We start from the raw sequence: 13,397 nt of genomic DNA, 5'->3' as shown, positions 1-13,397 counted from the left end.
TATCCAATGACATTAGTCCCAGGTCACACATATGCGATGCAGGAATCCTGCGAATCCACTTCCCGCACCGCATTCAACTTGCAGGCAGTACACACTGCCATATGAGAATCGCTGGGGGTGTCAATACATAGTTAATGACACCCCCAGATAAGTTCACATATCGCAGTGCAAATTGTCAGTTCGGACACGAATCTGATTGCATCCTGTGAACACACATACGATCCGATTCTGGTGCAGACTCAAAAAAAGGATCCTGTGCGAGTTTGGTCCAAATGTGATGCGAATTCAACCAATCAATCTGTATGGCTGAACTCGCATCGCACAGACATCGCATGGGATTTGCAGAGCAGTGTGGGGGGGGGGGGGGTAGCAATATTCAACAACTTAGTTGGTGTGCCCACAAAGAGGGCTCTATGTGCCAGCTGTGCCATCACTGCTCTAGACTGAGTAACAGGACATTTAACCCTTATAGTGAGAGGCCCCACTGCAAGGGGTTCTTTTTTTTGTGTAAAGTTTAGCTCCAACCACAAAATGCTAGTTCCCTGGCTGCCTGGCTTCAATCTTTTACCAGAGCAGTTCAAGCGCTCAGCCTTCACTTGCTGCATGTTTTCATGCTAGTGATGCCAAGTGTTGAAGCCAGGTGCAGCCAGTCAACTATTATTTTCAGGAAGGGGTCAGTAATGGCACCCTCAGCATTCACACCTGAGTGTATTGTTTTTAGGCGTTTTTTTTTTTTTGGGGCTTTTTTCAGGCGTTTTTTGAGCCTTTTCTGGCGTTTTTGGGGCTTTTTTAGGCATTTTTTGCAGGTGTTTGGAGGCAGGCATTGACATCTAACAAAATGCCTGTAATCTGCCAAAAAAGAAGCTCATGTACTTTTTTAAAACTTCAGGCGTTTTGCTTTCGGTGACAGAACGCTCATATGTGAACAGGGGCCATTGAAATGAATGTAATTTTGCTTGTTGTGCGTTTTGAGACTTTAACCGCTTGCCAACCGCCACACGACTATTTACTGCGGCGGTCAGCCCAGGGCCAGATTAACGTAGGGGCTATTGGAGCTGCAGCTCCAGGCCCCTACCTTTTATATAGGCCCCAGGTTGGCCATATTCACTGTTACCGCTCTTCTGTCACTTGTAAACACAGAAGTCTGGCTTCTATGCTCGCTTCCCCAGGCAGCTCCCTCAGAACCTCCCCACACAGCACGAAGGACGGACAAGGAGGGACAGTTGCCGATGCATGGATGTGTTTATGGGCTTCAGAGACAGCATCCCATGTTGAATTAGGCATGCATGGCTGCACCCTTCCTCCTCTGGGTGCATGCCAAGGCCCTTCAAAATCCTCAGCACCAAGCCCATGATGCTCTTAATCCGGCCCTGGGTCAGCCCCTCACAGGCAAAGCGACGTAGTACTACGAGCGCTAGCCTGTGAGGCTCTAGGGAGCGAGCGCGCGCTCCCGAAGGCGCGCTCCCGCTCGGTCACGGACCCCCCCGTGTGTATGCCCAGTGGACCCGATGTCCGCCGGTCACTCGCGATGGTCCGTTACACCGGGAGAAAGGCAGGCGGCTAATGTAAACACAGCCGCCTGTCATTCTCCCCTGTGTAAGAATGGTGATCACACGGTTCTACTATGTAGGATCGTTGATCTCTGTTCTTACACATCAAGCCACAGCCAATCACAGTTAGAAGCACGCCCCTAGGGACACACTTAACCCCTCCCTCTCCAATAAAGTTAACCCCTTCCCTGCCAGTGTCATTTTTACAGTAACAGTGCATATGTATAGCACTGATTACTGTAGTAATGTCACTGGTAACCCCAAAAGTGTCAAAAATGTCAGTCAAGGGTCCGATCTGTCCGCCGCAATGTCGCAGTCCCGCATAAAAAATAGCAGATCGCCGCCATTACTCGTTAAAAAAAAAAACAACAAAAATGACAAAAATCTTTCCCTTACTTAGTAAACGCAATAATTTTTGCGCAAACCAATCAAAATACGCTTATTGCGATTTTTTTTTTTTTACCAAACATATGTAGCATAAAACAAATTGGCCTAAAATGTTAAAAAAATTAGATTTTTACATTTTTTTAGGGGGAATTTCATATAAAGAAATGTGAAAAATATTGTTATTTTTGCAAAATTGACGCTCTTTTTTTGTTTATAGCGCATGATCAAAAAATCGCACAGGTGATCAAATACCACCAAAAGAAAGCTCAGTTTGTAGGAAAAAAAGGACATCAAATTTGTTTGGGTATAGCGTCGCACGACCGCGCAATTGTCCGTTAAAGTCACGCAGTGCCGAATTGCAAAATAGGCCCTGGTCAGGAAGGGGGTAAAATCTTCCGGGGCTTAAGTGGTTAAAGATGAGCGTTTTAGGAGCTAAAAAACGCTCCGGTGTGAAAAGGGCCTTATCTCTCAGTACAGCTTCCCGTTGCAAAACAATGTTACATTCAATGCCAAAACACCTGCTATTTACCAAAACATAAATGGTGCGGTCCGAGCGATAAAACAGCGCAGTGTGTAGCCAGTGAAAGAACACAGAGTGTGAGGTGAGTGCGCAGCAATCGTGTCCCCGCACACTGCTCAGCGATCATCATTTCTGCCTTCTCTTCCAGTGATGTCATCGCACTCACCTTGACAGGCAAGTCACGCCTACATTCCGAGCCGTGTACCGCCATTGGCCGAAAGACGGAGACATTTGCCTCTCTATTGGAAGTGACCTCTGCCAATCGGAAAAGGGGATTGTTTGCTCCCGCCTTTAGCCGCGGCGGTGTCAGGGAACATGGCGGCTGCTGTGTGGTGAAGCTGCCTGGCCGGGAGATTGCGGCGCTGTGTGCGGAGGGCTCGGCGGCCTGGTAAACTATGAGAGAGCGCGGTGTGGCGCAGGTGACTAGGCCCGGGAGGAGGCTCTGGGGGAAGGTGGCAGGAGGCGGGGGGCTGCAGTGACAGGAGCAGACGGTGTTTGTTTATCGGGCTCAGGGACACAACTGGGACCCCCTTCCCCTGGGAGGAGCCCGAGAGGACCGAGTGCAGGAATGGGACGGCTCCGGGAGTCCTTCCCGAGCCTGGGGCTCTGCTTCTGGCTGACGCTGGGCTGTGTCCAGGCCGCTCCACTTCCTGAAACAGGTGCAGGTAAGAGACCGACACTCCGCTCCATGTCTGGGATCTGTATATATATATATATATATATATATATATATATATATATATATATATATAATGTGACATCACAACACTGATCCCCCATGTCTGTGTCACCTGCACTGATCCCCCATGTCTGTGACATCAACACTGATTCCCCCATGTCTGTGACATCACCACTGATCCCCCATGTCTGTGACATCACCACTGATCCCCCATGTCTGTGACATCACCACTGATCCCCCATGTCTGTGACATCACCACTGATCCCCCATGTCTGTGACATCACCACTGATCCCCAATGTCTGTGACATCAACACTGATCCCCCAATGTCTGTGACATCAACACTGATCCCCCAATGTCTGTGACATCAACACTGATCCCCCAATGTCTGTGACATCAACACTGATCCCCCAATGTCTGTGACATCAACACTGATCCCCCAATGTCTGTGACATCAACACTGATCCCCCAATGTCTGTGACATCAACACTGATCCCCCAATGTCTGTGACATCACAACACTGATCCCCCAATGTCTGTGACATCACAACACTGATCCCCCAATGTCTGTGACATCACAACACTGATCCCCCAATGTCTGTGACATCACAACACTGATCCCCCAATGTCTGTGACATCACAACACTGATCCCCCAATGTCTGTGACATCACAACACTGATCCCCCAATGTCTGTGACATCACAACACTGATCCCCCAATGTCTGTGACATCACAACACTGATCCCCCAATGTCTGTGACATCACAACACTGATCCCCCAATGTCTGTGACATCACAACACTGATCCCCCAATGTCTGTGACATCACAACACTGATCCCCCAATGTCTGTGACATCACAACACTGATCCCCCAATGTCTGTGACATCACAACACTGATCCCCCAATGTCTGTGACATCACAACACTGATCCCCCAATGTCTGTGACATCACAACACTGATCCCCCAATGTCTGTGACATCACAACACTGATCCCCCAATGTCTGTGACATCACAACACTGATCCCCCAATGTCTGTGACATCACAACACTGATCCCCCAATGTCTGTGACATCACAACACTGATCCCCCAATGTCTGTGACATCACAACGCTGATCCCCCAATGTCTGTGACATCACAACACTGATCCCCCCAATGTCTGTGACATCACAACACTGATCCCCCCAATGTCTGTGACATCACAACACTGATCCCCCCAATGTCTGTGACATCACAACACTGATCCCCCCAATGTCTGTGACATCACAACACTGATCCCCCCAATGTCTGTGACATCACAACACTGATCCCCCCAATGTATGTGACATCACAACACTGATCCCCCCAATGTCTGTGACATCACAACACTGATCCCCCCAATGTCTGTGACATCACAACACTGATCCCCCCAATGTCTGTGACATCACAACACTGATCCCCCCAATGTCTGTGACATCACAACACTGATCCCCCCAATGTCTGTGACATCACAACACTGATCCCCCCAATGTCTGTGACATCACAACACTGATCCCCCCAATGTCTGTGACATCACAACACTGATCCCCCCAATGTCTGTGACATCACAACACTGATCCCCCCAATGTCTGTGACATCACAACACTGATCCCCCCAATGTCTGTGACATCACAACACTGATCCCCCCAATGTCTGTGACATCACAACACTGATCCCCCCATGTCTGTGACATCACAACACTGATCCCCCCATGTCTGTGACATCACAACACTGATCCCCCCATGTCTGTTGTCATCACAACACTGATCCCCCCATGTCTGTTGTCATCACAACACTGATCCCCCCATGTCTGTTGTCATCACAACACTGATCCCCCCATGTCTGTTGTCATCAACACTGATCCCCCCATGTCTGTTGTCATCAACACTGATCCCCCCATGTCTGTTGTCATCAACACTGATCCCCCCATGTCTGTTGTCATCAACACTGATCCCCCGTGTTTGTGCGCCCCAGCGCTGTTTCCCGCACGGACATGCCATCCTGGAACTGACATATACACTGTGTGGCTTCCTGACCCCTCTATTATCCTGTTACAGCTTTTATTCTTTTCTTGGCTCCGCATGCACACATTTGTTTCTGTATATCTCTGTGTAAGTGAGTGTGTGTGTCTTCTCTCTCAGTAGGTAATGGTTAGGATCCTGGTCATTGTCATCTTCCTGTCTGTGTCATATTAGAGAAATTTCCCTTGAAATCTGAGCACTACGTGGGGAAATGCTCACTGAGCATCTCATACCAGCCTGGTCCCCCTGGTGTGTTAATCACAGGCCCATTAACTTGCACTGTGATAATGCAGCCTAATCAATGAATAGACTGCCCAAAGCATCACAACCAACCAAAAATCATCCAAGCAACATTTTTGGAAGCACAGCATAACGTGTGTTGTGCTGCCATGCAGGTGCGCTCAGTGATTGGAACCACATTGCACATAATGTACATTACTGGGTGTTTCTCTCATTCATGCTTACACAGTTGTCATATGAACGTGTTTCTGCTGTAGTCCCGTTCTGAGGATTTTCACACTTTCCAGAGCTATTGGCCATCAGGACATTTGGAGAGGGATAGTCTCCCTAGCTGGGACCCCGGCGATGGACACTTCACAGGGGTTTTAACCCATTCACCAGTGTATTCAAAACCTAAAACAAATTTGGCTTCAGATAAATTTTATGTTCACATGGGCATAAAAAGAAAGTATTATCCTCCCCCCCCCCCCTTTTTTTTTTTTTTTCTCTGAACCCCAGCCTTACCTTTGTAGTCTTCCTCATTTGTACAGCCTCCTCTCCTGTAATAAAAATCATTACTCTGATTTCACTGCACACTGTGAGCTTCTCAAAGTGTAAATTAGATGCTGCAACAAGTCAGAGCCTGACTAGAAGACATCCAGCATCATCTAGCACTTTCCCTGGCCTGCCCTTTTCAATCATTGGATCTCCATTCTTTCAATCGTAGAGGCTCCACACCACATGACTACCATCCTAGAGCATTCTGAATGCAATATCAGTCTGCCTAGTATCTCATGCAGCTCCCATCAAGGTATTTATATATTTGCATAATTCCTTCCAAGGGCCATCCCACTGACCGCATCAAGGCTGAGGGTTCTTGAGAGTAGGACTGTGGCAAGTCCTATAATGTTTCTGGTAGGCATGTACAGCACCCTGCTGGCTCCTCGCCATCATCTGCCTGTACTGCAAAGAGAAGCACACAGACCCAGTGCATTATTGGGTCTAAAATAACACAATGGTATGTGCTTCAAATGTACATTATCTGTGTTCTGAGCATGTATCAGTGGGCATGGGGGTGCTTTACCCAATCCTTGGTGCACATCTGTCTCTTCTAATGCATCTCAATAGGTGGCGGCAGTAGGTCCTGGCAACATCATTACACAGGCTCTGTTCAGTTGTGTGTATGAAGACTTAATCTTCCCTTTTTTTTTTTTTTATGTGACCATGTTGTATCATGCTTTTTGTCTAGTCATTTGTATCAGTGGAATGTTTTATTTTGTATTTTTAATAAAACCATGCAGAGGTTGTTCTTGCAGCTAGTTGGTCTGTGTTACTCCTTTTTGCTTTTTTCTGGAGCCATTTAAATGTGAACGCCAAGATATGCTTAATGCTGTATGGTTTGTTAGCCAGTGAGTCCAGTCTAGGGACCATACTGTTCTCATTTATTTCCTTGACTAAAAATACGCCGTGTCTAAAGTTGTCATTTCTTTGGCAGTGTCAGCTCCTTGTCCAACACTGGCTTGACATACAACATCCAGTATATGAATCTTAAAGCACGCAGGCCTATTTCTGTTCTATGCAACCTTGCTAGAAATGTAAAGATTTGTTTTGCAGTTTAATTGAACAATTATAAAGATGTAATTTATGGTTTAGAGACTTTTTTTCTTTTTTTATCTATATTGTTGATTTGAGTAAAGTCCCTGTAAAAGGGGAGGCGCTCTGTGTAATATATATCACTTTGTATATGAGTCAACTTTTGTTGTGAGATGGCTGTACTTGACCTACATTAAGCTACAACCCTTTCATGTAAGTGTTGAGAATTTTGTTTTTCTTTTTTTTCCTCTGGGTAGTTTAAATTAATTTTTAACAGTATATTTCCTTGTCAAACCTGCTGTAAGACGGGAGGTGTGAAGTGTTTGTCATGTTTAACACATGGACGGTAATTTAATGTTTGGTTATACTTCCTGGTTTGGCCTTTTTGTTGCCTGTAGTGAATGTACACCTGTCACCGGAACAGCTCGCCATTACTGATCTCTTCTTTTCACATTGTTACTTCCTTGTTTGGTATTGACAATGGGCATGGCCAGCAAAAAGCATTTTCAGGCTGACCGCAATGTCAGCTTCTATGTTTCTCATAAGATGTACATTCAAGGCCAGCTCTATCAAAAATTTTTTTTTATTTTTTTTAAATAAGCGGAGTAGGGAAGGAGTAGTAGAACCTACTGTCATATAACACACACACACACACACACACACACACACACACACACACACACACACACGAAAGGTTTATAACCTCCTGTTATTGCTGTCTGTGTCTCCCTTACCCTGGTGACAATTACTTCCCACTTCTTGTCCTGCTGGTAATGGGAAATGACATCGGGATGAGCTCTCCCGCAGTATCAAGGACAGCAAAGAAAACCTAACAATTATAGTTGTGAAGGCTAAAAGTTTTTTGCCTTCATGCATTCTATGCAAGAAGGTAAAAAAACCTTCTGTGTGCTGCTAGTATTCACCTGAACTCCGTCTTGAGAGGGAGTCCCAGGAGATTTGGCTGTCTTGGGACTCCCTCTCCTCATTGGCTGAGACAGCAACAAAAGCCTTTGGCTCTCACTGTTGTCAATCACAGCCAGTGAGCCAATGAAGAGTGAGCAGGGCCGAGCCATGACTGTGTGTCTTATGGATGCATAAAGCAGGGCTGCGGCACTGGTCAAGGAGGAAGAGACAGGAGTGCCAGCTGGGGACCCGGGAAGAGAATTGTGGTGGCTCAGTGCAAAACCATTACACAGAGCAGGTAAGTATAACCTATATTTGTTAATAAAAAAAAAAAAAATCAAAACTCAGCCTTTAACCGCTTGCCGACTGCTCACAGTATATTTACTGCGGCAGTCAGCCCCTCACAGGCAGAGTGACGTAGGTCTACGTCGCTCGCCTGTGAGGCTCTGGGGAGCGAGCGCGCCCGCGTGGTCACGGACCCCCCCCCCCGCGCGCGTGTGACCAGCGGACCCGATGTCCGCCGGTCACTCGGCGATCGGCGGGGGAGAGGGAGAATGTCAGGCAGCTTGTGTAAACAAGCCACCTGTCATTCTCCTCGGTGTAAAGACACTGATCACACGGATCTACTGTGTAGATCCGTTGATCAGTGTCCTTACAGCTCAAGCCACAGCCAATCACAGTAGAAAGCACGCCCCTAGGGACACACACAGCCCCTCCCTCCCAAATAAAGTTAACCCCTTCACTACCAGTGTATTTTTACAGTAACCGTGCATATGTATAGCACTGATTACTGTAGAAATGTCACTGGTAACCCCAAAAGTGTCAAATGTCAGTCAAGGGTCCGATCTGTCCACCCCAATGTCGCAGTACCGCAAAAAAAATCGCAGATCGCCGCCATTACACGTTAAAAAAAAAAAAAAAAAAAATGACAAAAATCTTTCCCTTTGTTAGTAAACGCGATAACTTTTGCGCAAACCAATCAAAATATGCTTTTTGCGATTTCTTTTTTTTAACCAAACATAGGTAGCATAAAACAAATTGGCTGAAAATTTAAAAAATTTTGATTTTTACATTTTTTTTTTGGGGGGAATTTCATATAAAAAAATGTGAAAAATATTGTTGTTTTTGCAAAATGTACGCTCTTTTTTTTGTTTATAGCGCAAAAAGTAAAAATCGCACAGGTGATCAAATACCACCAAAAGAAAGCTCTGTTTGTGGGAAAAAAAAGGACGTCAAATTCGTTTAGGTACAGCGTCGCACGACCGTGCAATTGTCCGTTAAAGTCACGCAGTGCCGAATCGCAAAATACCCCCTGGTCGTTTAGCAGGAAAATCCTCCGGGGCTTAAGTGGTTAAGGCCTTGTTCACGTTTGCTCAAAATGCCAATTCTTAAACGCACCTATTGCATTAATGCGAGTTGTTTGTTCAGTTTGCCACACATTTAAAATGCTCCCGAACTCCCTATATGCATTTGACATGTTTAAAAATGAAACGCAGATGCCTAGGATTTTTTTATGGCTCTTGTGAACAAGGCCTAACACGCTGCAAACGCACGCTAGTGCATTACCATAAACGTTAATGCAAGGAGTAGAGATGCTTAAACTCCTTCCAAACTTTGCATGAAGCTTCATTTGTGAAACGCAGCAACGCGATGCAAACACTTCATGTTTTAATAATGTGATCAGCATTGTGTGCTGTCTATATTAGTTGAGGACTGCTTTTTTAGAGAGTTATAAATGCACCTCAAACTCCTGATTTTAACCACTTCCCGCCCACCCTATAGGCGATTGACGGCGGGAGAGTGGTTGCATTATCCTGACCAGACGTCATATGACGGCAGCAGGATAATGCGCTCTGCGCGCCCGACACACCGCATCTCCGATACTGACGTAGGCTCTTTACCATGTGACCAGCTGTGTCCAATCACAGCTGGTCACATAGTACACAGGAAGAGCCGTTGATCGGCTTTCCTTAGTTCGTGCCTGACAGGCACGAGCAGAGGAGAGCCGATCTGCAGCTCTCCTGACGGGGGGGTCTGCACTGATAATCAGATCATTGATTAACAGTGCAGACCCTCGGAGGGGGGGGTGCCACTAAAACCACCAGGGATGCCCACCCAGGACCCTTAGGGATGGCAATCAGGGCTCAGGGAGCCCGCCAGTGCCCTCCCCATCAGTGTTGCTCGCCAGTGCCCATCATTGCCATCTATCAGTGCCACCAATTGGTGCCTCCTCATCAGTGCCTGTCAGTGCAGCCTCATCAGTGCAGGAAAAAACGTATCCATTTACAAAATTGTATAACATAAACAAAACTTTTTTTTTTTTTTTTGTTTAGCAATAAAGAGAACCTTGCGGTGATCATATACCACCAAAAGAAAGCTCTATTTGTGGGAAAAATTACATAAATTAATTTGGTTTTGCAACAGTGTTGCATGACCGTGCAATTTTCATTCAAAATGCAACAGCGCTAAAAGCTGAAAATTGGCCTGGGCAGGAAGGGGTGAAAGTGCCCGGTATTGAAGTGGTTAATGCCCGTTTGAACAGGGCATAAGGCCCTATTTACATGCATGGACAGCAGCATATTGCTGTGGCTGGGCTAACAGCTTTTTGCAGACAGCTGCTGGAGGAAGCCTATAATAATCATTGATTGGCTGACAGGAGCTACAGCTGACCAGATGGTTAACTATGGTTATGAGTAAGCGGCCGTGTGTGCCGTGAAACGCGTAAACCTGGACTACCTGTTCCCTGCACTGTCTGTCTACTTATGATTTTGAAGAATAAAGAGACCTTATTGTTTTCATTTACCTGAGTGCGGTTCCACTATTTCTCTTGCATTGCTCCGGACCACGGGTCTTGCCAGCACCAGGTCGGACTGATACACCTGAGCGGCTTTCCTCTTTTTTGATTACCTTTAAAGTCTTTGGAGCATAAATGTTTGCTTCTCTATACATACTAGCCTGGAAACTGCTAGTATTTTCAAAAGTAGGTCAGCAATTAAATCCTACATGTTTCTTTTTTTACTAGTAGAAAGCAGAAGCTATTTTCATTTAGCCTATATACAAAAAAAAAAATGGTCTTCTACAGTTTGAGAACACATAATTGGGGATTAGTATTTGAACAGGTTGGGTCCTGTATTGCAGAGACAACTCGAATATGGTAATACATATATGAGTAGATTGGGGGAAGGGTTAGACCCTTTTTCAAAAGTTTGTGGTCTGTGTCCCCATTAAGAAGATTTACCTCTACATTTGTTCTGGTGACCATTGTGCTGCTTATGTTTTGAGGCATTATGCAGTAACCTAGATATTGCTGTAGTGCACCAGTCAATCCAATTCTGTTCTGTCAGTAATCTGGTTACATTGGAACATGCCTGCTTGTGATTCTTCTCACAGCTACCAATTCAATTCCATCCACACTTGGATTTTTAAATGTGGTTGGTGATGTAGGAACACTGCACAGACTTTCAAAGTACACATTTCTGGAACAAGTGTTAACTGCTTTCCCCACATTTAATGCCAACATCCCTTGATGTGGATATACAAGAAAAATAATTTGGACTGGGACTTTTAAGGAAATAATACTGCAAACTAAATAATATAAAATAAAAATGTATACAAATTGTATTTCCAGCATCACATAAAAGCTAGTTTTAAAATGTGTGTGTGTGTGTATATATATATATATATATATATATATATATATATATATATATATATATATATATATATATATATATATATATATATATATATATATATATATATATACACAGTGGGTACGGAAAGTATTCAGACCCCCTTAAATTTTTCACTCTTTGTTATATTGCAGCCATTTGCTAAAATCATTTAGGTTCATTCTTCTTCCTCATGAATGTACACATAGCACCCCATACTGACAGAAAAACACAGAATTGTTGACATTGTTGCAGATTTATTAAAAAAGAAAAACTGAAATATCACATGGTCCTAAGTATTCAGACCTTTTGCTGTGACACTCATATATTTAACTCAGGTGCTTTCCATTTCTTCTGATCATCCTTGAGATGGTTCTACACCTTCATTTGAGTCCAGCTGTGTTTGATTATACTGATTGGACTTGATTAGGAAAGCCACACACCTGTCTATATAAGACCTTCCAGATCACAATGCATGTCAGAGCAAATGAGAATTGTGAGGTCAAAGGAACTGCCTGAAGAGCTCAGAGACAGAATTGTGACAAGGCACAGATCTGGCCAAGGTTACAAAAAGATTTCTGCTGCACTTAAGGTTCCTAAGAGCACAGTGGCCTCCATAATCCTCAAATGGAAGACGTTTGGGACGACCAGAACCCTTCCTAGAGCTGGCCGTCCGGCCAAACTGAGCTATCGGGGGAGAAGAGCCTTGGTGAGAGAGGTAAAGAAGAACCCAAAGATCACTGTGGCTAAGCTCCAGAGATGCAGTCAGGAGATGGGAGAAAGTTGTAGAAAGTCAACCATCACTGCAGCCCTCCACCAGTCGGGGCTTTATGGCAGAGTGGCCCGACGGAAGCCTCTCCTCAGTGTAAGACACATGAAAGCCTGCATGGAGTTTGCTAAAAAAACACCTGAAGGACTCCAAGATGGTGAGAAATAAGATTCTCTGGTCTGATGAGACCAAAATAGAACTTTTTGGCCTTAATTCTAAGCGGTATGTGTGGAGAAAACCAGGCACTGCTCATCACCTGTCCAATACAGTCCCAACAGTGAAGCATGGTGGTGGCATCATCATGCTGTGGGGGTGTTTTTCAGCTGCAGGGACAGGACGACTGGTTGCAATCGAGGGAAAGATTAATGCGGCCAAGTACAGGGATATCCTGGACAAAAACCTTCTCCAGAGTGCTCTGGACCTCAGACTGGGCCGAAGGTTTACCTTCCAACAAGACAATGACCCTAAGCACACAGCTAAAATAACGAAGGAGTGGCTTCACAACAACTCCATGACTGTTCTTGAATGGCCCAGCCAGAGCCCTGACTTAAACCCAATTGAGCATCTCTGGAGAGACCTAAAAATGGCTGTCCACCAACGTTTACCATCCAACCTGACAGAACTGGAGAGGATCTGCAAGGAGGAATGGCAGAGGATCCCCAAATCCAGGTGTGAAAGACTTGTTGCATCTTTCCCAAAAAGACTCCTGGCTGTATTTGATCAAAAGGGGGCTTCTACTAAATACTGAGCAAAGGGTCTGAATACTTAGGACCATGTGATATTTCAGTTTTTCTTTTTTAATAAATCTGCAACAATGTCAACAATTCTGTGTTTTTCTGTCAGTATGGGGTGCTATGTGTACATTCATGAGGAAGAAGAATGAACCTAAATGATTTTAGCAAATGGCTGCAATATAACAAAGAGTGAAAAATTTAAGGGGGTCTGAATACTTTCCGTACCCACTGTGTGTGTGATAGATATAGATATATATATATATATATATATATATATATATATATATATATATCTGAACAATGAAATGGTGATCAAAATACACACTGGGTACAAGTT

General features: G+C 44.9%; 1 protein-coding gene across 1 annotated transcript in view; it reads left to right on the top strand.

Moving 5' to 3' along the window:
- Positions 1 to 3,003: 3,003 nt before the first annotated feature.
- Positions 3,004 to 13,397, top strand: part of LMTK2 (lemur tyrosine kinase 2) — a gene marked incomplete at its 3' end in the record, with an annotated part of 181,745 nt that continues 171,351 nt past the window's right edge. Inside the window, exon 1 of the mRNA XM_082261707.1 lies at positions 3,004 to 3,122. Within this exon, the coding sequence (XP_082117833.1) occupies positions 3,026 to 3,122 (97 nt within the window). The 5' untranslated portion in view covers positions 3,004 to 3,025. The remainder of the gene's footprint in view (positions 3,123 to 13,397) is intronic.

The sequence above is a fragment of the Pelophylax lessonae genome (assembly GCF_965119305.1).
Source record: "Pelophylax lessonae genome assembly, chromosome: 6".
Taxonomy (NCBI): Eukaryota; Metazoa; Chordata; class Amphibia; order Anura; family Ranidae; genus Pelophylax; species Pelophylax lessonae.
This window is presented reverse-complemented; position numbering and strand designations above follow the sequence as displayed.